The sequence below is a fragment of the Tenrec ecaudatus genome, chromosome 6, assembly GCF_050624435.1.
Source record: "Tenrec ecaudatus isolate mTenEca1 chromosome 6, mTenEca1.hap1, whole genome shotgun sequence".
Lineage (NCBI taxonomy): Eukaryota > Metazoa > Chordata > Mammalia > Afrosoricida > Tenrecidae > Tenrec > Tenrec ecaudatus.
Genome location: NC_134535.1, coordinates 58,706,423 through 58,733,314, shown reverse-complemented (window position 1 = coordinate 58,733,314; position 26,892 = coordinate 58,706,423). Strand labels below are relative to the sequence as shown.

General features: G+C 44.1%; 1 protein-coding gene and 1 non-coding gene across 4 annotated transcripts in view; both read left to right on the top strand.

Annotated features, from left to right (window-relative positions):
• LGR5 (leucine rich repeat containing G protein-coupled receptor 5) overlaps positions 1–23,264 on the top strand; it is a 172,340-nt gene extending 149,076 nt beyond the window's left edge. For 2 of the 3 annotated variants that reach the window (XM_075552774.1, XM_075552772.1), the window contains 11 exons: positions 638–709; positions 4,326–4,397; positions 4,552–4,620; positions 4,761–4,832; positions 9,822–9,887; positions 11,288–11,359; positions 15,070–15,141; positions 15,864–15,989; positions 16,956–17,101; positions 18,652–18,735; positions 21,805–23,264. In XM_075552774.1, coding sequence (XP_075408889.1) covers positions 638–709; positions 4,326–4,397; positions 4,552–4,620; positions 4,761–4,832; positions 9,822–9,887; positions 11,288–11,359; positions 15,070–15,141; positions 15,864–15,989; positions 16,956–17,101; positions 18,652–18,735; positions 21,805–22,892 — 1,939 coding nt within the window. In that variant the 3' untranslated portion in view covers positions 22,893–23,264. The remainder of the gene's footprint in view (positions 1–637; positions 710–4,325; positions 4,398–4,551; positions 4,621–4,760; positions 4,833–9,821; positions 9,888–11,287; positions 11,360–15,069; positions 15,142–15,863; positions 15,990–16,955; positions 17,102–18,651; positions 18,736–21,804) is intronic. The other variant, XM_075552773.1, reaches the window with a different exon arrangement.
• Positions 23,265–25,083: 1,819 nt separating this feature from the next.
• Positions 25,084–25,247, top strand: LOC142452089 (U1 spliceosomal RNA). The gene has a single exon (XR_012785147.1). It is a non-coding gene; the product is annotated as a U1 spliceosomal RNA (small nuclear RNA).
• Positions 25,248–26,892: the final 1,645 nt, after the last annotated feature.

The following is a 26,892-nucleotide window of genomic DNA, read 5'->3' as shown; positions in this document are numbered from 1 at the left end:
TGGGGGTAGGGGTATCCACATAGGCCATTACCTATGGTGATGTCTTGAACCTTGATCCTTGAGTATCCTTTTTTTCCCTAAAAATCACTGTTAAGTCAAACAAAAATCTTGCTAATTCTTAAAGACTCTCTGACCTTGGCACTGTGGTCCTTTGAAACATTATCCAAGTTCAGTCAGTTTCAAGGAAGGAAGTTTAAGATCTAACTAGAAGCTGTGTATTATGGTGAACTGCCCTTATGAAAACACTGGTCTGGGGTCATTTCCATGGCCTTGTCCATCAAGTGGGGTGTAAGAGTCTAGACATTCTGGGGCAGTGACTCCAGTCAGAAAGGTAGCTCAATATGCAAATCAAATCAAGTATTATAGCTTATCATGATTTTATTTCATTAATACACTTTCTTTTTAGAACATGAGGGTGTCAATTTCCACAAAGCACAATTATTATTCTCAGATTCCTTAGTCTTTACGAGCAATTAGGGGCCCAGAAGTTTAAAGATGCATAGAACAATTTAACCTTGTCTCCTTGTCTCCTAGAACATTTTAACCTTTAACGCTGACTGTTGCCACAAGGAGGGAAACTATGAAATGATTGTTCCTTACATGTGATTTTTCTAGACTGTTTTCTCTCTCTTTTTAGAGGATTTCATAGCAACAATATCAAGTCGATACCTGAGAAAGCATTTGTAGGCAACCCTTCTCTTATTACAATGTAAGTGACCATAGTGCCCTTGGGGCTCTCCATCCTGAAATTTAGCGTGGTCATTGAACGTTCAGTATGTGGCCTACTTGTCATTGTAAGACACTAGACAGAGAATGTATGAAGGTGTTCGCCCAGGTTTTGCCTGAACACGGAGTGTATAAAGTCTGGTGTTCCCAAGGCTGTAAATCTTTACAAAAGCAGAACACCGTCCTCCCTGTGCACTCCCCTCGCCCCCAGCAGCTGCTGGGTTTGAACTGCTGATCCTGAGGTTAGCAGGCCAACTTGTAACCGCCGGGGCTCCAGCCTCCTGCCTATCGTAGGTCATTAAAGTGATACTCATCGGCCAAGGTGCCCGTAGGGTCATGTCCACCAGTTTTTCTTCCTTTCCTTCTTCATATCTGAGCCTCTGCTCCCATGCCTGCAGCCCAGTGCTATGTGCCAAACTCGACCGAAAGTACCCCACTCTACCCACGGCTTCTGAACTGGTTCTGGCTCCTGGCAGTCCTGTGGGACAGAGTAGAACTGCCCCTGTGGGCCTAAAGATGGTCAATCTTTATAAGGTATAGAGCCTCTCTGACAGGTAACTCTCATTAAAATCCAGCTAAATAGTTATATGATTTCATCCTCCTACATCTATATGCGATAAGGCTTCATTCTGTGCTAAAGGTGAAACACAGAATGAGGATTTCTCTGATACAACTGTAAAGTATAATTCATTTTCGGTCGGGTACCTTGGCAGATGTTTGTCCTATGCCAACTTGATTAAAAGGCTTTCTGGAATCCTGGGGGATTTGTCACAGGTTGGAACTGACCGCTGAAAGCAGTGTCGCCTGTCATTTCTGAAATGTTCAGGCAGTCAATCAAGTCAAAGTGTGGATTTCGAACCCAACGGACCACAGTAAAGAGTATGTGTGTATCACGAGGATGGTAAATTGTACTGCCGTTGCTTCCTTGTCCTTGCTGACACAGAGGGGGTTTGATATGTTAATACCCCACAGAGCATGATTAACAGCCCAATATTTATTGGTAGAGATCGCTTTCTCTGTGAGGCTCCACATCTGTTTCTATCTCTTGTCCCTGCCTCGGGGCCCGTTACACACCCCTGCTGACTCCCCATTTCTGTGAGAGCTTCCCATGGTTGCTTGGCTAGCCAGTCCCCATTTCTACCTCCGTAGTCCCTCTTCCCATCCATGCCTTTTTCATCCTTGCTGTCAACATTACTGGTAGAGTCAGCTCCCTAGAAGCCCAGCATTTGTCTTGTAACTCTCCTTTCTGTGAAACAAACAAGAGCTCAGGACTAGCTGTTTACATTTCACAGAAACCTCTGACCCTGTGACATTCTTAGCCCTCCAAGACACAATCCAAGCCAATCCTTCCTATCAGTTCCCCAAAGCCCTCCTGACTTTCGTTGTGTTGTGTTGTGTTGTGTTGTGTTGAAAGAGCCCTCGTGGCACAGTAGTTAAAATGCTCAGCTGCTAATCAGCTCTCATAAAGATTCACAGCCTTGGAAACCCTGCGGGCAGTGGGCAGTTCCACTCTGCCCTAGAGGGTCACTCTGAGTTAAAATCAATTCTATGACAATGGGTTTGGGTTTTGTGTGTATGTTACTATTGTGAGTTGTCCTCAAGTTCATAGTGGTCCCTGTGTGACCCCATGTGCGCAGAGTGGGCCTGATCCATAGGACTGTCGAGGTGGTGACCTTTGGGGAGCAAGCCCACTAGTCTTTCTTCCAGGCCCCCCAGCTGATGGCTATAGTCAGTCACTTAACCATTTTCACCACCCAGGGCCCCTTCCCGGCGTAGTAAACCATGCTATTTTCCAAACAAGAGTCTTTCCTTTTGACCTTTACTTCTACTCTTTCACCCCTCACCATACTTGTTGAAAGTCTGTCTCCAGGGCCCATGTCAAGTGCCCTTTCGGTGAAGTTTCAGAGCTCCTTCCCAGAAACTCCGTAGTACTTTGTGATACTTCTGCCTTATGGGTTTACATGCACGTGCGTATCCAAATCTAGCGCATGTTCATACACATGGACATATATTGCAACACAATTACAAACATATAAGCATGCAGTATAGAGGATGTGTAATATTATAAGGAAAGGTCCAATTCTTACTTATAAGGCCTCTATTCCAGCTCCAGCTCTTCTTCTCACCCATTGCTCGGTCCCAAGAGAAAAGAAAAGATCAGGGGGCTAGAGGATTAGCGGGGTAGAGGACTTTGGTTTGCCTGCTGACAACCATACCTTAAGCACCGTGCCAGATGCATTCACTCTTTTTGCTCTTACACAAACAAAACAAATAAATGCTATCGTCCCCGTTTAGCAAATTAGAAAACCAAGACGCTGGGAAGTATTGAAATTGCCAAGTTCACATACTTTGAGTCTCCGTTTCTTTCTCTAGAGATGAGGAAATAGTCACCAACCCTACGGATCTTATCAAGTTGTATGTGAACCACACAAGCAGACATGATGGGCTGTTCTTTTCACGTGAACCGCACAAGCAGACATGATGGGCTGTTCTTTTCATGTGAACCACACAAGCAAACATGATGGGCTGTTCTTTTCATGTGAACCACACAAGCAAACATGATGGGCTGGTATTTTCTCTTTCGTCCTATCCCACCTGATCCCGTGTCTCTTTGGGGCAGGATTGCCAACATCTAGCATAACAGCAGGCACAGAACAGATATCCAAAGACAGTTTCTTAAATGAATCGGTCTTCCAATCCCTGGAGTATCTACCCTCATACTTTCAACACCAAATGCCCCCAAACCAAACTCACTGCCATGGGGATGATTCCGACTCATGGAGCAGACTAGAACTGCCCCGTGGGTCTCCAGAGCTGCAAACCTTTACGGAAACAGAAAGGGCCATCTCTTTCCCACAGAGTGGTAGGTGGGTTCAAACTGCTGACCTCACGGTTAGTAGGCCCACCTGTAACCCACTCCATCACCTGGGTTCCCTGTTTTGAACATAGTTAGACTGGTTAAATTTAAGTGAAGTAGAAAATAACTTCATTTAGGAACTATGTGTGGGGCTCCGCTAATCAGGCAGTTTAGATACTGATATTGAAAACATCTGTAAAAGAAAAATATTTTGAAGTTCTTAAACCCCACCTTTTAGAACAATAATTAAAGAAAAAAACAACTTGTAGTGGTACAAGTCCTCAAATAGCTATATTCTTCTCAGATAATTTAGAGTCTCGTGGGTATGTCGTGATAGGATTGGACCTTTCTATAGAACCTCATCTTCCATTATTATGTGATTGCTAGGACTTCCAATGACCTTCCGCCACTCACTGGCTATCCAGAGTGTGAAGGCAAACCAAGTTACCAAGTATGACTCCAGTCAGTTCACTTAGTTTTCTCCTTTTTGCCATTCATATCTAGCCTGCTGTCAGAAATGTTCAACTCCACATGGAGTATGGATTTTTTTTCCCAGAAAATCTCTTAATGCAAATCAAAACACTTTTGAGGTTTGCTTGCAACCCAGTAATCAGGAATGTTATATAATATAGTATAATCAAAATTACATAAATACTTTTAATGTATGTGCTGAAATGTTGAACAGCTAGGCATTTGCCATTCAGGTTTTAAACTAAGGCATTGGTGATATGGTTTTTTCCAGACATTTCTATGACAACCCCATCCAACTTGTTGGGCGATCTGCTTTTCAGCATTTACCTGAACTCAGGACACTGTAAGTCTCCGTTACTCACACAGATCAGTGACCTCCCACAGGGTCGTTGTGAAGACCCAATGGATACTGTGGGATGAAGGGCTTTGAAAGTGGCAGTAAAGTCACCCCTTTCTAGAATCATCTTCCAATAATCCCCAGGTTCTCTCTCTTTTAGGACTTTGAATGGTGCCTCGCACCTAACTGAATTTCCTGATCTGAGTGGAACTGCCAGCCTCGAGAGTCTGTAAGTTCTTGAGGGGGGCACCTGACCTCGTCCAGAACAATAGTCACCATGGAGTCTGCCCATGTGAACAGTGGGAAATCAAAATATGCCACTGCGTGACACGTGAATAAAGGAATCATGTCTGCTTTGTGTTTCCACAGCACTTTAACTGGGGCCCAGATCTCATCCCTTCCCCAAACTGTCTGCAATCAGTTACCTAATCTCCAAATGCTGTAAGTATTAATGAGGCAATAATGTTGTGTAAAAAGACAACTTCCATGTAGGGGTGAAACGGCAGGCATTATTTCAGCATTGTTTCACATGGAAGAAAGTTCTTTCCTGACAGGGCTCCAGGAGGTCAGCCCTCCTTTGCCTCACTGGGCCAGGGCAGTGGCTCTCTGACTCCATCGCAGTCACGATGGCAGGCACACCCTTTGTCTCTAACTCCGAGGCCTTCTCCCATTAGTGTTTTAATTGGCACCTGTTTCCATTCAGAAAATGGACATGAGCAACCAAAATAATTTCATTTCCCTCTCTAAAGACTGGACAACCCTGATATGGATGCCATCCACAAGCTCATGGATCAACACCCCGATATGGATGCCAAAATGATGCTATCAAACCCATCCAAACTTTCATAAAGATGACTGGCCACTCCTCTGGCACAGCTGCGCGTTCTCTTTTCTGTTTCCTCTGCTGGTGAACCAGCTGGCGTAGGTTATTTCTGTTGATCGGCGTGTCTTCCCCTGCCTTTCCCATGTTTGGCAAAAAGCACATTATGGGTATTGGAAGAGGCTTGCATTGACCTTTCAGGGAGGATCATGGTGGGTCACCACAGAGAGAATAGGTAGTTCCATGGTCGAATTTTCCCCTCCTATGGGAGAGACCAAGGTTCAATTCCCTGCAAGTGCGTTATGCACAGCCACCAGCCACCTGGCAGCGGAGGCTTGTGTGTGGTTCTGATGTCGAAGGTGGCCTGAGAAGAAAGGGTAGGCAATGTCCTATGACGATCACACAGTGGGACTCTTGTGGCTCACAATGTTCCGATGGTGGGGAGCGCATCAGACTGGGCAGTGCTGTGCACAGGTGGGACCTCCAATGATCGGGGCCAATGCAATGGCCGGTAACAACAGCAACAAATGGTATCTTGCTATGACTCTGCTCTCACACCCTGTGGCAGTTGAATCCTTGAATAGCTCTACGTCTGTGGTAGGCATTGCCTAGTAGCCAACAATGAGCCGGAGTACGTGCATTGAAGGAAAGAATGGGTATGCCTACCCCGGTCATGCTGATTTCCCCCTGCTTCGTCCTCCAAATTACTTCAGACTCCGGAAGCTCGGGGAGGTGAAGATGCAGGACACCGCCAGGCAGCCCCCGACTCAGTTATTCATGAGAGATTGAGTGAATCTCCTCCTCTTCACCCATGTCTCCTTACGAAGCAGAGACAGATGAGGAAACCGCGAATTGGTCAAGTACATTTATCAAAGTTAGCCTTTGAGAAAAAAGCGGAGTCCAAATGCAAATGTGGGAGATTTCCTGGAGTAACTGCGAAGTGCGTTCACACCAGGGCATGGAAACGTTTGGGGCTGTCTTAGGATTCTGCCCACCACACCCAGAATCGGTGTTGGTGTCCGCACTTTGTGAGGAAATTGACTAACGCAACCAGGACTTCGCATGCTGTAACTCCTAACAGAAACTCTGGGTGGGAGTCACAGGTGTCTCCACCAGGTCACAGTATGGAGTAAACTGCCCAGGTCTAGAACTGCTGACGTAGTCAGATGGGTCAAATGATCCAGAGCAAAGGTTCCAGAGCCTGTCTTCTAGGTTCAAATGCATATTTCATTATATTCATACAATCGCACAACACAGTGAACAAGTGAATTATCTGTTCTGGGGCCCAGTTTCTCCATCTATAAACTACCAGCTCTATCCCCCTCCCACAGAGGGCCAGCATGCGGGTTAGATGAGTTACGTGTCTGACACTTCAAACAGCAGGCAGGGCTGTCTCTGTCATGCTCCGTGCTTATCGACGGCTTTCTCCCTTCCTTGACTCCATTATTCTTGCCTTAAGTGAGAAAGTCCGAAGGAACGCAAGACACTAAGGGCAGTCTCTTCCCATGTTCAAAGCACTTCATTGGGCCTTCACGAAAGCCCTACAAGACCAGCAGGGCAGGTACAAGGTCTTCGCTTGTGTAGAAAGCTGAGAACAACAACATCCGAGCTTTAGCCAATGTGTATCTGGATTGGAGTTAGTGGAAATGAGCCTCGAACACAGGGTCTCTGTTTTGTGTTCTCCCAGAAGTGTGGACCTGGGAACTCCTCTCCTTGGATGTTTGACTCACTAAGTACCTGTGGCATGAGAAAATCATCACTTGACATCAGTGGTTTTGCACCTGTATTGTTTCACCCCATTGGGATTACTTGGTGCACAATCTAGGGTATGGCTTTCGCCTCTAAGCTCATAGTCTTAGGCAAGTCACATCATTTTTCTAGGGGGATAATCATTCTGCCTCCCTCCTGTTATGGTCACAAAGATCACATGACATAATCCAACTAATCCTGTAAACATGGTTACTGTACACAGGAGGTGCTTGATTAGCGTTATCTCCGGGGGAGTGTCAAGGAGGCTTGGTAGTGCAGTGGTTAAGTGTTCAGCTGATTGATGAAATGGTGCGTGGTTCACACCCACCAGAAAGTTGTGCCAGTCTGCTTTTGTAAAGCTTGGGAAGTCTGCGGAGCTGTTCTTCCCTGTCCTGTAACACTCGTGTGATGTGGAATCGGCCTGGCAGCAGTGGATAAGGGTACAGCCTGCAGGCAGAAGATGGCAATGTCATATAGAGTTTTCTGTGCCCTCTAACAAGTCAGCGGTTCTCAACCTGTGGGTCATGACCCTTTCACAGAGGTCGCCCAATTCATAACAGTAGCAAAATTACAGTGATGAAGTAGCAACAAAAAATAATTTTATAGTTGGGGGGTCGCCACCACATGAGGAACTGTATGAAAGGGTCACAGCATTAGGAAGGTTGAGAGCCACTGTCCTAAGTACACAAGGCATCATTTGTCCCCTTGCAGCCTGTGGAGAAAAGTCAGTCAAATTATTATCACTTACAGGAACAGTAGTGGGAGTAGCAATATCATGAGGGTAGGGGGATGGTGCAGATGGGGGAGGGGAGGAAGGGGAACCCATCACAAAGTTGGATATATAGCCCACCCCCCAGGAGGAACGAATAACAGAGATGTGGGTGAAAGGAGACAACGGACAGTTTAAGACACAAAATAACAATATATAATTGATCGAGGATTCATAAGGGTGAGAGGATGGGAGAGGGAGAGGAGCAAAAAGAGGTGCTGATACCAAGGGTTCAAGGAGAAAGAACAGATATTGACAGTGTTGATGGCAACATCTTTACAAGTGTGCTTAATACAATTGACTGATAGATTATTATAAGAATTTTTTAAAGCCCCCCAATAAAACGATCAATAAAAAAATTATTAGCTTGGATAACAACTATTTTGTTACATTCACTGCTTTTCAAAAGTATATATAAAATAATACAAAATAATCAGGTGTGTGTGTGTCTATAGAGATGATTTTGTTTTGCTTTGCTTAGGGTCTTTTCAGCCCTCCAGTATCAACCACAAGTTTATGCTTATAAGCAGTTTTATTTATGTGAACTATTTACATGCAGTAAATTAACTCCATTCCTAGATATACTCCATGTATTCAATAAATACAGGATAAAGCGGTCCATCTCAAGAATAAAACTATTTAAATTCTCTCAGAAAACAATAGAATATGGACTTTTTTCAGTTGCATTGTAGCCATCCGGTTTTAAGAATTAGAATCAGGCATGAAGATGTGTTAGCTGATTTGTGGATACATTTTAAAGCATGAGACAAGATTACATGTGGCAGATTATAATCTTGTCTCCTGCTTTACAGTTTTTAAATAGGTGACTTTTTCTCCCAGCTCCTTTTGGAAAGACTCTCCAGTGCCATAGTCATCAAGAACTGTGCTAGTAAAGCCCAGGTTGATGGTTCAAACCCAGCCGCTGCTCCAGGGCAATGGGTTAGTCTGGGATTTGGCTTTCCTTTTTTTTAGCTTTCTGCAAATTACCGTGACTTGTTTTAGATTAGTTATATTATACAATAAATATGTCCAGATGTTTTTGTTATTCTGTAATTTATTGAGTTTTGGCTGAAGCCTTTCTTAGAACCCCTACCCCCACCCCTTGTAGTGATTGATTTCCAAGTTTGTGCTGTGTTTTGAATTGTTGTTGGGCTCTATTTAGTTGATTAGACACGATGATCTCTCTTAGCTATAGAGATGCCGCAGCTCTTAGAGACAGAGTCGCCATGATTTTGTTTAATTGGTGCTCATTTCAGTAAAGTGATAGCCAGAACATTGTAGATTATCACCAACAAAATATAAATTCATTAAGTCAATTATTTAAGGCAATTAAAGAAGTATAACGAAACACAACTTTCCCCTAGTTCTTAAATGCTTCCTCCCCCACCCCCTGCCCTATCATGATCCCAGTTCTACCTTACAAATCTGGCTAGACCAGAGGATGTACACTGGTACAGATAGGAAATGGAAACACAGGGAATCCAGGACAGATGAACCCCGCTGGACCAGTGGTGAGAGTGGCAATACCCGGAGGGTGGAGGGAAGGTGGGGTAGAAAGGGGGAACCGATTACAAGGATCTACATATAACTTCCTCCCTGGGGGACAGACAACCGAAAAGTGGGTGAAGGGAGATGTTGGACAGTGTAAGACTTGACAAACTAATAATAATGTATAAATTATCAAGGATTTGTGAGGGAGTGTGGGATATGGGGGGAAATGAGGAGCTGATACCAAGGGCTCAAGTAGAAAGCAAATGTTTTGAGAATGATAATAGCAACCAATGTACAAATGTGCTTGACACAATGGATGGATGGATGGATGGATGGATGGATGGATGGATTGTGATAAGAGTTGTACGAGCCCCCAATAAAATGATTTTAAATAGATAAATAAAGAAGTATAACAGTTACATTTCAGTACACTTTGAAATCTACTGCTTAATCCCTGCGACTACCTGCTTCCTGTCAGTGCTGAGAAAGTGTTTAGAGCCCGCCGTGGGAGATGTCAGCTCAGAAGGAAGAGGCGAGCAGGGCGTGTTTGTTCATGATTAATGCATGATGATATTTTCCCCTTGCACCTTCTGTTTTTTAGAGACCTGTCATACAACCGGCTAGAAGATTTACCCAGTTTTTCAGTCTGCCAGAAACTTCAGAAAATGTAAGTCTCTGTGTCTCTCCAGTGGTTACACCTGGGGCTGCTAACCACAAGTCAGCAGTGAGAAACCACCGGCCGCTCAGGGGAAGGACGGCGAGGCTTTCTAGTCTTCTAAATGAACTTGCGGTCTCGGAACACACAGGGCAGTTCTACCCTGCCCTAAAGGGTTGCCCTAAGTCGGAACCGATCCAAAAGCAGGGAGCTGAGTTTGGTCAGCGTCTCTAAGTCACCTAGCAAAACCGAGGGTCAGAACTCAGTTCACAAGCATCGTTGGCTCACTTGCTTCGTGGCCCACTGGAGATTCCTGCCCTTCCGTGACTCTAAGGGGGCTGCAGATCTGGGTTCAGATCATGATTTTACCCCCAGGACAGGCAGGCCTGTGTTCCCACACTCCCAGAGAGTGCCTGCCTTAGGCACGTCTATCTGCGACTCTCTTCCAGCATCACACGTTCACTTCATGCTCCCGGTCACATTGTGGTAATTCTCACAATAGTTCAAGCTTTTTCATGACGCTATTGCCCGTTTAGCAGAGCACAGTATCAAATAAATTTAACTTTTCATGGACTAGGGGGGAAAATAACATTGTGTGACTCACTTTACTGCGGTAGTCTGGACCCCAACCCCCACTCTCTGGGGATGCCTGCCTGTTACAGAAGTAGAACATTTATGACGTCTGCGCTTCCCCGTGAGTTTCCACTGACGTGCTGTGAGCTTGAACCACATTTGTTTGCGCTTTGGAGTACTCCTTTTCCATGTGTTATTTATGTCTTCTATAAACTTACATATTTCCCCAGTAAATGGGTTTGGTTTTGCTTTTTCACATAGGGGCAGGCACCTGGGAATATTAGCGTGCTTGTTTCGTAGTAGCCGTCTTCGGCGACAGTGCCATATTTGTCCCTAGGATGTTGTTAGGCATAAAACACTGTGGAATTCCTCTCTGAAAAATGCCTCCCACGGAAAACATCAGCCTCCTTGCATGATAGTCTCTCTTGGGTTTTAATCAAAGCAATATTAATCCTCCAGCCTTTCACACTTGATTTTTCATCAGACGCCTTTGGGCCATCAGGAAGGAAAAAGATTTCAGACACTTCCTAAAGACCCTCAAAGAATCCAAGAACGCTTCGCAGGCGAAGCCAGCACAGCAGTCCTCAAAAGTATGATGATGAGTGATGATGGCATATGTGGAATATGGTTTTATATCGTCCCAAGGGAACTAACTGCTTCAAAAGAAAGGCAATACTTAAGTGTATACATTATAACTCTTTTGCCAATCAAATTTTTTACAAAACAGTTGATAGTCACACCTCGTATGTTCCTTTCCGATGCGATCAGGCAGTCCCTCGTTAAAAGTTCTCTGAAGACTGTGCATATTGAAACGCGTCTTTGGCACACTCTCATTTCAGTGACCTCCGACATAATGACATCTCGGAAATCAGAGTTGATGCGTTCCAGCAGCTGCCGAACCTCCGAACTCTGTGAGTATCGCGTGGAGCGCCTTGCCCAACACCGAGCGCGGGTTGTGTCTTTTAGACCCTCCCCCTAATATTTTATTTTCACAGTACACTCATACCATCATGCATGTGTTGTCTATGAAAAGCAAGTATTTTACACTTGGTAGTGTCCAGAAACACATCCAGTAGTAGGGAATTTGCAGTCATGCTTTCTGCCAATGAGCCTTTGATAAAGTGGAAAGAGGCCAACCTGTTGAATTCCCTTTGGGGTCAAACTACGCTTTTACAGGGGTCATATTTCCGATCGTCTTAGGAACCGAGCCACCGCTCCTCTATCCGTCTCCAGGTGGCTCCGCCCACATGCAGATCTGCCCACATACGAATAACCGGCATGATGACATTATCATGCCAACCCTATCACATACACCCCTGACAAATACAGATGTATGTGACAGGGTTGGCACCATAATATTCTTACGTAAACCAGTCAAACATGTAGAGTAGCTACTGTGTAGAGCCGCTGCTGTGTTGAAAGCAGCTACTCTCAAAAAAAAAAAAGAAAGAAAGAAAGAAAGAAAGCAGCTACTCTGTTAAAAGCAGCTACTGTCTTGAAAGCAGCAGTATTGGAGGTAAAATGTCACTTCATTCATAAATTATAATTACATACTATATTGTGATTAATCACTATGCTTTAATTATGTTCAAATTGTAACAATGAAGGTACGTCTTGCATATTTAAGCTATTTACATTACGATTCTTAACAGTAGCAAAATTACAGTCATGATGTAGCAACGAAAATCATTTTATGCTTGGTGGTCACCACAACATGAGGAACTGTATTAAAGGGTCACGGCATTAGGAAGGTGAGAACCACTGCCCTATGGGATGTGTCTTGTCTTCACCTGAAACTGTCAGCGATCATTTTGAGAACAACAATGAAAAAGCCGCACAATGCTCCCTGGCTGCTCTTCTTTCCTGGGGAAGCAGTTTTGTAACACGTTTCCCCAAGTTCTTAAGAAGCAATTCCACTCCTAGGTATATACTCAAAAGTCTTGAAAGCAGAAACACAGAAACATATACCAGTAGTCATCATTGTTCACCAACAGAAGAATGGTTAGACATAACATGGTATAGGCATGCTCTATAGAGAAACAAGGTCCTGGTACATACTACAACACTACAACAACATGGACAAACCTGGAAAACATGGTCAGGGAGGGCGGTGATGTGCAACACAAGAAGAACAGATAGTGTATAATCCCATTTAGATGACATCTCAAGATTAGGCTAATGTATGGAAACCAAAGCTTATTAGTAACTATCATCTGTGAGAGGAAGTGAAGGGGAAATTATTGCTTAAGGGACACTGAGTTGCTGCTAAGGAAAATGGGACCATTTCAAAATGCATTATGGTGACGATTACAGGACATGGTGAACATAATTTATGCCACTGAATGGTACATGTGGGAAAAATATTAAAATGGCAATTGTTTGTTTTATATGTATTTACCACAATTATGAAATCTTCAGCAGGCAACTATTAAAAATGTTAACCTGCCTCATGAATTAGAATGTCTGGAAGGTAGCTCGGTGAATCTGCATTTTTAATAAGTACACTGAGCTCCGTGTACAACTGTCCTGCAGCATGCTTCGGTAGCTCAGAAAAACTTAAGATTTGTAAATACTAAATTGTATTTTATTTCTGAAAATATCATGTTAGCCGTAAATAGGGGGAAATGTGATAACAGATTTTTTGTGTGATTTAACAGTGAAAATTTTTCTGCCCTAAACCTGAATATTAATAGGATTTTGATTAAGTATAATGATATATAATATTCAAACTATGGTAGGTTTACTTAAAACCTTTTTCTTTTTCCTGACTTGTATCCTAAAGATTTTCTTAACACTTATAAGAGACTATACTTGTCATGGTTTAAATTGCCTCCCCTCAAAATATGTGTCAATTTGCCTGGGCCATGATTCTCAGTGAGGCGGCAGTTATGTGATGATGTAATCATCCTCCATGATGTGATGTGATCAGTTGTAAGGGGTTCTCGGGTGGGATGAAGCACCCTTACTCCTGTCAACCGTGACTCCAAGGACAACATGACTCCAAGGACTGGAGAATTCCCCCAGGGCCTGTGTCACCTTTCATCTCATAAGAGATCAAAGGGAAAAGAGGAAGCAGAGAAAGAGGGGCTGGGACCTCTGTGCTGAGAAACTGCTAGACCTCGGAGAAAACTGGTGCCAACAGACACGGAGATAGCTACGGAATGTCAGGCCTGCAGACAGAGAAAGTTTGCGAGAGCCGCCATGTTTCGTTTAACACAGCCAGAGTCTTTGACTCATGGCACAACATGCTCACTTCAGTGGATACTTAACACGGGGCTTCAAAAAGTTCGTGGACAAATGGGATTTTTCCATGCGCTCTTTGAAATCCCATATTTTATGAGCAATTCACTAGAAGATGTTTCTGCAAACAATTCCAAAGTCCCACCCCAAGCACTAGCTTTCCCATCCTCCTGTGCATCTTCTTAGTTATGTGGGCTAGTCTTCTTTTCTGAGATCAATGAAAGGGGACCATGAAAAAGCTCCCAATTTCCTCCCGTCAGGGGCCCTTTCCAATGAGAATGTGACTCTTCTGTGAATCCCATTTTCTCAAGTTAACTCAGCATCCAGATGTCGTAAGTAAATCACTTTCTGTGCTTGAGAAAAATTTACTGTGATCACTTTGAATTTACTCCAGTCCATGCATATTATGCCATATTGCTCAACTGCAGCCATTTTGCTGTCCAGTTGATGCCAACTCATGGGGCCCCCGTGGTGCCAGAGTAGAACTGTATTCTGTGCTGTTTTCGGTGGCTGATTTTTCTCAAAAGCAGCTTCTTCCAAGGTTCTTAAGTGACTCAAATGTCCAAGCTTCCAGGGAGCAGCCGAGCATGTCAACCATCTGTACCACCTACTTGCTAGGCATTTTTAAAATGAAGTCATAGTTCCTTCATTAAAATATGAACATTCTTATTGTTGCTAACTTATCAATAAAAGTTCTTGCAGATGTTTTTAATCCTGATAAATTATCTACATTTCATTATGTTTGGAGGGTGGGAAAGGTGAGCGAGTTTTATTCTCTCATAACCTGTAGTTATTCTGTGCGATCACCAGATTTTGTTTCAAACATGTTATTTCCTCTTTTGTTCATTAGGAATTTACATGTCGGTCTTTCTTACTGGGAAATTTCTTAAAAGCATCTTGTGTTTGTCTCGAGACCTGACATCTATGGGTGATGCGCACAAGTTTGTGTTGAGTTTCCTTACATATCCAAGGGCATTTTATAATTTAAAACATGCTTGCTCATCTGAAGAAGACTCTAGAATCCTTTCTTCCCATTCCCCTACCCCCATCATCTTAGAAATGTGGTAATAAAAAATTGGGGGTTGTAATACAATGTTATAGCCCTGTTAACATTGACTTTCTGCAAGGGAAACACAGAAATGAAAAAAATCTACCCAAATGATATTTTCTTCCCTTTGGTTGCTTTCAACGAGGTTAATTTAAAGTTCTCTATTGAGTTATTTTGTACCATTAATACATTTATCTGAAGGGTGATTTATTTGATGAGCTAATTATTCCAAATGGAAATTAAATTTTGGTAGAAAAATGAGTGCAAATAGCAAAACTTTACACATTTTTCTTTTTACATGAAGCTTTCTCATTTGTTTTGTTTTTACAATAGAAATTTAGCTTGGAACAAAATTGCTACGATTCATTCCAACGCATTTTCAACTTTGCCATCTTTAATGAAACTGTGAGTACTCCAATGCTTGTTTATGGCATGTCTTTTAAGAACCAGGGGCCTCTTATGAGTAAAACAATTGGTTTTGCTGAGAAAACCTGCAATGGAGATTGCCAGACCCTCAGTGTCCTGCTGCCTAAAGGCTTCCCAGAGCCAGGGCTCTGCTCATCCAAGGCCCTTAAGTAGGTCATTGAATCCCTGGGCAACAGTTGATTCTGGTTATTCAGGTAAGATTTTTCCATTTTTTCTGAGTGATCAGGTGGAGTCGAATTAAAGCTTTCATTTTATTCTTTACCATCTTGACTGGCAGAAAAGCCCCCTGTTCCTCTCGAGTTGTGTTTTTCTCTTCCCATCTCCACCATCTCCCTCGTGAAAAAAGCAGCAGTTGGTCAGAAGAGAAGTTAAGGGAGAAAGAGGAATAAAACTCTTTGCCTCTTTTGCCCCCCGCCCCTGCCCCCACCCCAAACTAAAGGCAGCACCACTTGATTTTAGATGCCCCTCACCCTGCAAAATGGAGCTGAATGTGAAAAGCACCATTTTCCCCTCCTGCAATGCTGATTATAAATAGAAAAGCTATCAGGAACAAAACCCAAAACAGCTGATTTTACCACTCAGTGTAAGAACCCTGCTTTGGAAGTTCTTATTGAGCAGTTTAATCATCTTTAGGTTGCTTTTTTGACATGAATGTTTTATGCTAACAGACTAAAAGCCAATTGTTGTTTGATGTTTTGCAGGGACCTATCATCCAATCGCCTGTCGTCTTTTCCCGTAACTGGGTTACATGGTTTAACTCACTTAAAATTAACAGGAAATCATGCCTTACAGAGCTTGATATCATCTGAAAACTTTCCAGAACTCAAGTGAGTTTGTCATTAAAACTAATAAGATACATTTGTGGTTCTGTGAAATAATAGACGTGTTATAGTGGTTTTCTAAATTTATGAGCTCATGGAACCCTTTTGAATTGCATTTGATGCCCTCAAGTCCCGCACCCCTGGGGCACGGTTAGGACAAGCCCCCAAGTGGGAGAGCGTGTCTTCCTGACCCCATTTCCTCTCTTTCACAAAGACGCCTCCTGGAATCACAGAGTTGATGGAAAGAGTTTGCAAACCATTGATCCATAGGCTATAAACTGGAGCATGTAATCAAATAACACAAACCATTGATCCATAGGCAATAAACTGGAGCATGTAATCAAATAACATTACAACATTAGTACAGCCTTGTACTCCTGCCTACAATGTCTACTTCATCTAGCCTGTGTGTATATTCTAATAACTTGCACTAAATGGATATTGTTGGAGGAAGTAATGCTCTTTAAAACCTGTTATGCTTATTATTGATAAAGAAGTCCCTTGAAGGATTATATATTTTTTAAAAGACATAGTGCCTTTACATACTTTAAACAGCATGAAATTAATATGCCCTGAAGAGAGAGTTTAGGAAGTAGAATAGAGAAAAAGAATAAAAATCTTAAAATGTGCCCCCTAAATAACTTTTTAAATATTTCTTTCCAGACTTTGTTTCCAATCGTATGTTTAATTACCAGAATTACAATGTGCACAGGGTGCATATATGTGACATGATATCATATATGTGACATGATTTCATAAGTGCTTTGTCGCTATAATTTTTAACCTTTTTATTATAGGAATTTTAAACCTCTACAAAACTAAAGGAAATATAATATAATATGCCCCATCATATAATTCAATAATTATCAACATCTCATAGCAATAATTTGAATAACTTCATTGTTGTAAGCAGCACAGTGATGACTCATGCCTTTAAGGGCGTGGTTTTGTCTTGTCTTGGTTCATATACAGGGTTATAGAAATGCCTTATGCTTACCAGTGCTGTGCATTTGGAGTGTGTGAGAATGTCTATAAATTTTCTAATCAATGGAATAAAGGTGACAACAACACGGTAGATGACCTTCATAAGAAAGATGTCGGACTATTCCATGTTCAAGGTAAGACCCCTATGCCAGGGTAATGGGATTGTAACTGGGAAAGGATTGAAAGGTCCTAGAAGGGATGATCTGAACTCCACTCGGAACCTCCCCCGGGCTCAGCATGAATCCCTTCTCTAAAGACAAGCAGGGAAAGAGAAGGCTCCTTCCAAACGTTGTCCATGGCTTTCTAAGACGCACCTTCTGATGTACACCTTCCGGAGCCTGACTTGTGCTCCCAGGTGCTTAGTTCACACTGACCTCAGTATTCCTGTACTTCTTAGAGAGCCGCCTTCCAGTGGATGCCATTTTGAAACTTCCTTCTGAAGAAGACAAAACCTAGTTTTATTCGTTTGGCCTCGGGAAGAGGAGGAGACGGCATTTTGGAAGTCTCCCCAGTTTTAGCAGACGGGCTTAAGAATCCGACTTCTTATTTCATTCAAAAACATTCTCCCAACTCCCCCTGCTCCCTCCCCCACCACGGGGGCATCTGTCAGGGAGGTGAAATGAGATCATGTCTGTGAAGGCACTTGGCTTTCCCTGAAATAAGACATTACTTAAATAGACCACAATGCGCCTCAAGCCACACCTGTTATCATGAGGAGGTGCCCTGGCAGGCCCCCCACTCCTTTCCTCGCCAACCCTGCAAGTCCACACAGGGTCGAAACAGACTTGTTTTTCACCCTGTGTGATGTAATGATTTGTCGATCCCCAAGAAAATGTGATTCGGTTTTGGCTACAGATCAGCTGACATTTCTTCCTGCACAACTCTCCGTTTAAGGGCTGACGGTTGGGGTCTTGTTTCGGCTGTTGTTTTTAGACCACGGCCTGTGCCTTGCTTTTGTTCTTACTTAAGTTTTTACCCCTCCAATGCCACTCACTACGTCACTTATTCACTACAAAGAAGAAGCAAACCAACCATCCGAGTGCCTATGTGCCAGACACTGGTCTAGGCCTTGGGGGTGTCTGATGAACACTGGGGACCTTCATGGATCTTATTTTAAACCCGGATTGTAAACCCCGGGCCCCATGTCAGAATCACACACGCGCGTTTACAAAGTCCTGATGCTCAAGCTCCACACCAGAGCAAACTATCAACTCAGAATCTTAGAGAAGGTCTGAGGTGCCCATACCCGGGTCGTTAACGGAGGCACCTGAGTAGCTTGTACTGCTCTGTGGTTAGGCAGAATCTCCCGGGAAAGACAGATCTGTGCCTGATTCTCGCTCCTGTGCTCAAAGAAGACAGCCCAGAGCATTTGACTAAATCACTATAGAAAATTGGGTAAAGCATTTCCTCCATTGTATGGAAAGGCCCCCCACCTGGCTTTAAGGCCAGTTCACTTTGGGGCCCCCCTAAGCTCCATAGAATGTCACAGAATAGTTTGAGTAGAACTAGCAAAGGCAACCTCATAATATATTTTCAAGTGAGAAGCCCAGGAAGGGGGATGTCTGGCTCTCATCTCCCTTCACGACAGCCCCTGCCGCAAGGACAATCCTGACTTCTCCCTGTGACATGGGCCCTCCCAAAAGAGAGGCAGAATTTATCATCCCAGGGTTTCCCCTTCTTGCAGATGAGCGTGACCTTGAAGACTTCTTGTTCGACTTTGAGGAAGACCTGAAAGCCCTTCATTCAGTGCAATGCTCACCTTCCCCAGGTAGGAAAGGCCTCAAACCTGCCTTCAGCTGTATCCACCGTGGAGCCCAGAGCCACCTATACCATTGACCTTTAAAGCAGAGTCTGGGCCATCTTTGTAGTGCCTCAGTGTACCTCCCTATGCCAATCGGCAAAATTTAAATGTCCATTCCCTGGAGATGGTCTCAGTTCATGAAAACAATTTTTGTGGGAGTTTGTTTTTTTACTCAAGTTAATGGAAACCAAAAAATCACTCGTGTAGTTAAATATATATGTAATATTTATGAAGCTACTGATAATTTAGCCTGAAATAATGTGTGAGAGTCTCGCCACATATAATTACTGATTTTGGAAGTGATTTATGTTTAGTCTTATGGGAGACTTAAGAAGAACACAGAATAACCACCACATAACCAGTCTGGTGAATTCGAATCCTGGTTTGTTGACATAAACAAACATGTTTGTTGGAGCTTGGGTAAGTTGCATGGAGGCCATATCTGACCTCTTCTGCTACACCAAGGAGGAGAATCCCGCTCCACACTGCCCAAGGCCGACTGCCCCAAGACAGAGGGCAGACAGGACTCTATCCTTCTGCCTTCTGATCCAACTGCAACCGCTCCGCCCATGACACTCGACTCCCCTGCCGGCTTCACTAACTCCTTGCCCTGGCCACACACAACTCACAACACTCTTAGCTGAAGGGGCTTGCTAGGCAGGCTAGCAGGTTCCCACAAGCTAGGTCATCGGTTCACACACACACCTCTCCTCAGCCAGCAGCCAAGCCTCTTTCTCTGGTCCTCAACCTCTCAGTGCACAGTCCTCTGGCCTCTGCATCTGTGATGCAGGAAGCGCCCTGCTTCTTCTCCTACCTCTCTCACCGTCAGAGGAGCACAGCCTTTCTGCTCTGCCTTGCCTTCTTTGCTCTGTCCCATGGCCTTGGTGCCTCGGCCTCTGGCGTCTCTGGTCTCTGCTTCCACCGCTTGGGGCAGGGATCTCGAATGTGCTCTCCTGGGAGCTTTTCTTCCTCGATGGCCCCAGAAATTGTTCTGTTTCTCTTCTACACAGGGAGCTAACAACTAAATCTGACCAACCGCCTCTCTTAGTGTTTCCCACCCCTTATTTGCACAATCGTTTCTGTGGGTTCCGGAAGCGTAACTAGAAGAGCCGTAATAAAAGCTTCACTTCCCTCCAGGCCTGAACATGACAAACATCACTCATGTCCTTGAGCCCTAGGTGTGAAGATTGTTGAAATGCAGAATGTTGTATTAGTGGTATTGTCTTTTACAATACTGAATTTGTCCCTTCTACCAAAAGTAGGATGGGACAATTGAAAAAATATACATTAAAAGCTGGGAAGAGCTGAAGGGCTTGTGGGTGGCGTAAGCAGTGTGCACTCGACTGAGATAAAGCCTGGTAGCTCAGCCACGCTTGGGGGGGTGGGGGGGCGGCGTTGGAGGCTCTGTGGAAGACCTGGAGATGTGCTGCTGTCAAGATTAGAACCACACTTTGGGGGCAAGAGGAGTCTGGGTGGACTCCAGTGAGACCAGGGAAATCACTGCTGCCAACTCCTATCCGCCAGTCTAGAACCTAATCAACGTTGGCCTTAGCCACAAACCCATGACCGTTCGTTCTTGGGCTCGATGCTGGAAAAATACCTTAGTCCCCAGAAAAGGCAGGCACTGGTAGTGGACATGGTACTGCCAGTGCCCAAACGCCGAGAAGATCGCCTGCATGAGGAGGAGGAGAATTCGACAACCAGCTAGCTGCTCAGGAGACACTGGGAATCTGGGATATATGCTACACTGCCTGGCCCTGAAGGTTAAGGGGAATGATTTCAAAAACAAGCAGATTCTCACCCACAACCACAAGGCCAAGGTCCACACGGAATTCCTGGATCACCAGCCTGAGGTCCAAAGGTCTAAGACCAAGGAAGTACAGCGCTTCAACGAGTAGCTGCTCTCGGCCAGCAACGAGATCACCATGGCTGTGTCCAAAGAGAGAGAAACGAGAGCTACCGTTGCCCTCGCTTGTCTGTGCAGCGTACAGCTCAGTCACGACAAGCCATTGGCTGGCTGCACACATTCCCCCCACCCCACCCCCAAAAGAAAAAGATTACAGCCAAGAAAACCCTGCAGAGCGCTTCTGCTCCGCCTATGTAAGGCGTGCAGTTGCTCTGAATCCGAATCAGGCCTTTGAATCAGTCCCTTCCTGTTCAAACCCCAGCCCAGCTGGTGATCATTTGCATTTCTACCCCAGGTATAAGGAATCTACATTTTTAACAAGATCCCAGGTGATCCTTAAGCACTGAGTATACAAAAGAATCACCTAGGGGTCTTGACCATGTACAAACTCTGATCAGTACATCCGGGGTGCAGAGGCAACGACTCAGCAGGAACAAACCTGAATGAACCAGTAGGAAGTCAACATTGAACTGGTTCTTTGGCCACAGGTTTGGGGTTTTGGGTTTTGTTTTTATAAATCATTTTATTGGGCTCATACACCTCTTATCACAGTCCATACATACATCCATTGAGTAAAGCAATGTTTGGGGGTTTTTGTGTTTTGCTTGTTTGGTTTTGATATTTACTTTCAACAATTCGTCTCTTCTTTGCTCAATCTACAACCATGATGAGATTTTCATAAACCACACCTCCATAGTTCTAATATTATGGAGAAATTCCCGGAGTGCTCTTTCTCTGCCTATGGAACTTTTTTGAAGCATTCTAAAACATACGATGGAAAATTCACAAGATCTGCCTTTTTATTTGACCCCCAGCACTTTTGTGGGGAGGGACCTCAGCCAAGCAATTTACCTACCGCCCACCCCCACCCACACCCCATTTCTATTTCTCTGGATATAATCTGGAAACACGGGCCCTTAGTTGGTCCCCCCCTTTCCTCCCCCTCCCCCTCAGTGCTGCAGAAGATACAAACAATGACAAGGGTTCAAGAGAATGGGGGATGGTCTCAAGGGGACTACATGGTACTGGGCCCTTTCTCTGCCGGCGTCCTAATAAGTGAACCGCAGGAGTAATTTGACACGGATTGCAAGCTCTGATTTGATGATCTCCTCTCGTTCTTGGATTCGCAGGTCCCTTCAAGCCCTGTGCACATCTGTTTGGCAGCTGGCTGATCCGGATTGGCGTGTGGGCTACAGCGGTTTTGGCGCTGACCGGCAATGCCGTGGTGACTGCAACTGTGTTCAGATCGCCTCTGTATATTTCCTCTATCAAACTGCTCGTTGGGTTGATAGCGGTGGCGAACATGCACATGGGGGTCTCCAGTGCTGTGCTGGCTGGGGTGGACGCGTTCACTTTTGGCAGTTTTGCGCAATATGGTGCATGGTGGGAGAAGGGGGCTGGCTGCCAAGTCATCGGTTTTCTGTCCATCTTTGCTTCGGAGTCGTCCGTTTTTCTGCTCACGTTGGCAGCCCTAGAGCGCGGTTTCTCAGTGAAGTGTTCTACCAAATTTGAAACCAAAACGCCTGTTTCCAGTCTGAAAGTGATTGTTTTTTTCTGCGCCCTGCTGGCACTGACCATTGCCACAGTGCCCCTGCTGGGCGGCAGTGAGTACAACGCCTCCCCACTCTGCCTGCCCCTGCCCTTTGGGGCGCCCAGCACCACTGGCTACATGGTCGCTCTCGTTTTGCTCAATTCCCTTTGCTTCCTTGTGATGACCATTGTGTACACCAAGCTCTACTGCAATTTGGAAAAGAGAACCCTGGAGAATATGTGGGACTGTGGCATGGTGAAGCACATCGCCCTGTTGCTCTTCACCAATTGTATCCTGTACTGCCCCGTGGCCTTCTTGTCTTTCTCCTCTTTACTGAGCCTCACCTTTGTCAGCCCCGACGTGATTAAGTTTATTCTTCTGGTCATTGTCCCACTTCCTGCATGTCTCAACCCCCTTCTCTACATCCTCTTCAATCCACATTTTAAGGAGGATCTAGGGAGCCTGGGAAAGCAAACTCACTTCTGGACAAGATCAAAACACCCAAGCCTCACGTCTATTGACTCTGATGACGTTGAGAAACAGTCTTGTGATTCAACCCAAGCCTTGGTCACCTTTACCAGCGCCAGCATAGCCTATGACCTGCCTCCCAACTCCGTGCCCTCGCCAGCTTACCCAGTGAGTGACAGCTGCCATCTGTCATCAGTAGCATTTGTCCCATGTCTCTAATGAAGTTGAGAGAGAAAACGACCTCAGACTGTGAGACTGAGTGTGTCCGGAGCAGTAGCTAAGAAGAACTGAGTTTAGTTTTAATACATTCTCTCCGTGGGGGAAAAAGTTGAAACTCTAACGATTCGGGAAAGTGAAAAGTGAGTCTAAATGCGGGCTAGAACTAGTTCAACAAAGAGAGTGGTCACTCACACCCCTGGGGGGGCCTAGATCACCAAAGGGCATGGCAATGACCTTCACTAAACCACCTACATGATTTCAAGTGAATGCCTTTTAAACTCATCAACTAATGAGGTGTGTGTGTAGGGGGGGCGGATAACAAGAACTTCCTCATAAAATAGGTTCATTTAAACACACAAAAAATCCTTAAGAGGTGGTTGAAACAAATGAGACTAAAGATTTTCAGTGGCCGATCTTATTAAATAAAGTAAGTAAGGCTGTGGCCTAGAGAACTGCTCTAGCGCCCCTTTGTCTCCCCTCAGGATGGTGCCAGTTTCGCACTTGGCTGCTCACCGAAGGTCAGCCAAAGGTCAGCTGAAGGTCACCAAAGGTCAGCCAGGCCCATCAGCTGCTCTGCAGGGGAAAGCCCTATCAGGCAATTCTCCGAGCTCTAGTTTTGCTATGAGTCAAAACTGATGACAGTGGGTTTGGTTGTTTTGGTTTTTTGGTTTTGCCTGTCCTGAGACGGGATCTTGTTAGGTCATCAGTGCCCCTGAGGAAAGTTTAAGATATTATTAACGCACTCACATTCCGGTTATTTTTAGAGAAACTGAGTTTTGTATATCAGAACTAAATGATTCCACTGTCCCTGGAATAAACTTGCTTACAAATATTTTGAAAGCAATGTTGAATTAATTCTTAAATTACCAAGAAAGCGATCATGCACAAGAGAGTTTCGCCTTGTCTAACTCATTTGGAACTCCTGGCTGCACAGAGCTCAGAGTGAGAGTCCATTGCTGGCAACGGACATGCGAGAAAAGAAATGCTAAGCACTCTAGGATTTTTATTTTTAATGAATGCACATTTTTTGCAAGAGGTTCCATAAGTTGATTCAAACAGACGTGCATCTTAGGCTAATGATCAAGTGCAAGAATGATATCAATTTACTGACATGACTTATTACATGTATTTCTCTAAATAGCTCTATAACTAAGGTCTGACACCACATCTGACTCAACAAAGATGCAGTAGCATATTATCCTGTTTATTTAGCTGGGTCTTAGTTATGTCCTCTCTGGATCAACCTCCCTGGTGTTAGAAACATTACTCCTCTGTGTATTCCACATTTAATACTTGTGTTAGCTATTTTAAAAGGAAAAATATTAAAATGAAAAGTTGGGGAATTATTTCGTAGCATCTATTATCCTACATTAGCTTCAATACATCCAAACCAAAAGATAGACTTAGGTAGATTTATTTTTATATAAGCATGTTTATTTTGATCAGATGTTTTAACTTGGAATTGAAGTGAAATACATTTATGAGATGTTTTATAAAATTTGTAAATATAGAACTGTATTTATTACTACAGTAAAGATTCAGCAACATTAAGAGCCATGATATTAAACAATGTACAGTGGCATATTCCTCCATATATGTTGTATTTCACTCTGTCCATTTTCTTTAAATTCATCAACTGTATATAATATATGTGAGTGTATAGTACTTGTAAATAGATTCTAAACTTGCTTTTCTATTGGGTACAAAATAAAATAATTTGTAATAAAATGTGTGACTCTAAAACAAAATATTTTCAAGTGTATTTTTGAGCTGAATAAACCCCCTGCCTCTGAGTCGGTTTGGATTTGTAGAGCTGAGACCCTAAAGAACGACCAAAAATGCTTCTGATGAGTTTCCAAGACTGTACGTCCTTCAGGGAGGAGGGAGCCTCATCTTTTGCTCGTGGGGCAGTGGGTGGGTTTGCACCACCAATCTTGAGGTTAGCAGCCACCAGGCCTCCTTGAGCTGAGTTAGAACACACCCAAATTAACTTAGACTCACTTACCTGAGATGGTGGCTATATTCAAGTATAAGCCCCATTTTGAATCAAAAGTGATTTCTGCATCAAGCATGCAGCCTGTCATTTCTGTAACTCTCTACCACACCCTGAGAAAATTACTTGATAAGCAATTTTACAGAAGAAGGTGATTTAGTTTGCTTAAAAGTTTTACTTGGTTAAGAATATACCCTGATACTTACCTGGCAGGGGAGATACCATGATCACGAAGGTGGTTTTCCCAGGGCGAGGCTTATCCATTGCACTCCGGATGTGCTGACCCCTGCGATTTCCCCAAATGTGGGAAACTCGACTGCGTAATTTGTGGTAGTGGGGGACTGCGTTCGCGCTCTCCCCTGAAAAAAAAAAAAAAGAATATACCCTGTTCAGAATACCAGGTACAAAACCATTCTCAGAGCAGGTACTTGTTCAAGATATGCCTTTGAATTAGGCATGTACTCCCTGCGATCAGACAAGGAGGGTCTTACGATCATTTTAAGGCTGGATGCACCCGATTTAGTAACTGCTACTAAATGCCAGCCAATCACGGAATTTTTATTAAAGTCCCTATATTTTCTTTTAAAAACTTCCTAAACTGTCACCTCCTAGGATCATTTGGTTCAGAATCTTCTGAACCTCAATTTGGAAATTGCCTTGTCTCAAAATAAAAGTCCTTTACTTGTCATTTCAACTGGATTCTGCCATTTTTCCTTGGACATTTCTTGTCGAAGTGGGATCCAGCTGACAGCTCCTAGGACAGCCCTGGGAGGCTCAGAGCGCGGGCCTGAGTGCAAGCAGGAGCCTCTTGGCTGGCCTCGTTCTGAGATCGCCTCCAAACTCCTCCCTCTTTGGGAAGGGCTCTCTGAGCTTTACCGAGGATGACTGTTGGTCTCATTTGGGTCTGGGTTTATTTTCTCTCTTATTTGTGCGAGGATTACGGCGCAATTGTGTTCGGAGACCATTCTGCTCGTCACACTTGGGCGGCCGTGGGGATCGCCCTCCTCTCAAGGGCGCGGGTCAGCCGATAAGAGCCGCACAGAGTGGACCACGTGGCTGATCCACGAGGAGACAGCAAGTCCCTCGCTGACCCGTGGCCCTACTGGGACAAGCCCGCACCGAGGCAAAACACTAAAGGGCTGCGGCAGAGCAACGTGGGGAGCAGAGCAGGGAGCTCCCGAGGGAGTGCAAACGACAGACTTGGGGCCAGAGCGTGGCACCCCATCAGACTTGTCTGGAGGACATACCTGGAGGACAAAATCAGACTTTGATCTATTTACAGGTTTTTCTTTTTTAAATTTTTTCTTTTAATTAATTTATTATTTGCTGGGTCATTGGTTTTCTTTTCTGTTATCATTGTTGTGTTCTTTTTCATCGTTTTATCTTGCTGTGCCTTGTTTTGGGGTGAATATTATTATCTCTTCAGCTCTATCTAGATAAGATAGGCTGGATGAACAGTCTAGAGGAGAAAACAACAGGACTGATGGTTCCATCAGGGGCATGGTAGAGGGGGAGGGGGGAAAAGGAGGTGGTGTTGACTAACCCAGGGACAAGGGAACAATAAGTGATCCAAAATTAGTAGCAAGGAGGGTATGAGAGGCCTGGTAGGGATTCAGCAAGGGCAATGTAACCAATAGAAATTACTGAATCCCATATAAAGGCTGAGGATGATAGTGGGACAAGAGCAAAGTAAAAGGAAATAGAGGAAAGAACTAGGAGGCAAAGGGCATTTATACAGGTACAAATATAGGCATGTACATGTGTAAATATATTTATATAGGATGGTGGGGAAATAGATCTATGTGCATATATTTATAGGTTTAGTATTAAGGTAGCAGATGGACATTGTATCTCGACTCAAGTACTTACTTGATGCAAGAACACTTTGTTCTATTAAATTGGCATTCCATGATGCTCACCTTCCCCACACGATACCTGAAGACAAATGTGCATGTAAGTAAACGTGGTGAAGAAAGCTGATGGTGCCCAGCTACCAAAAGATATAGC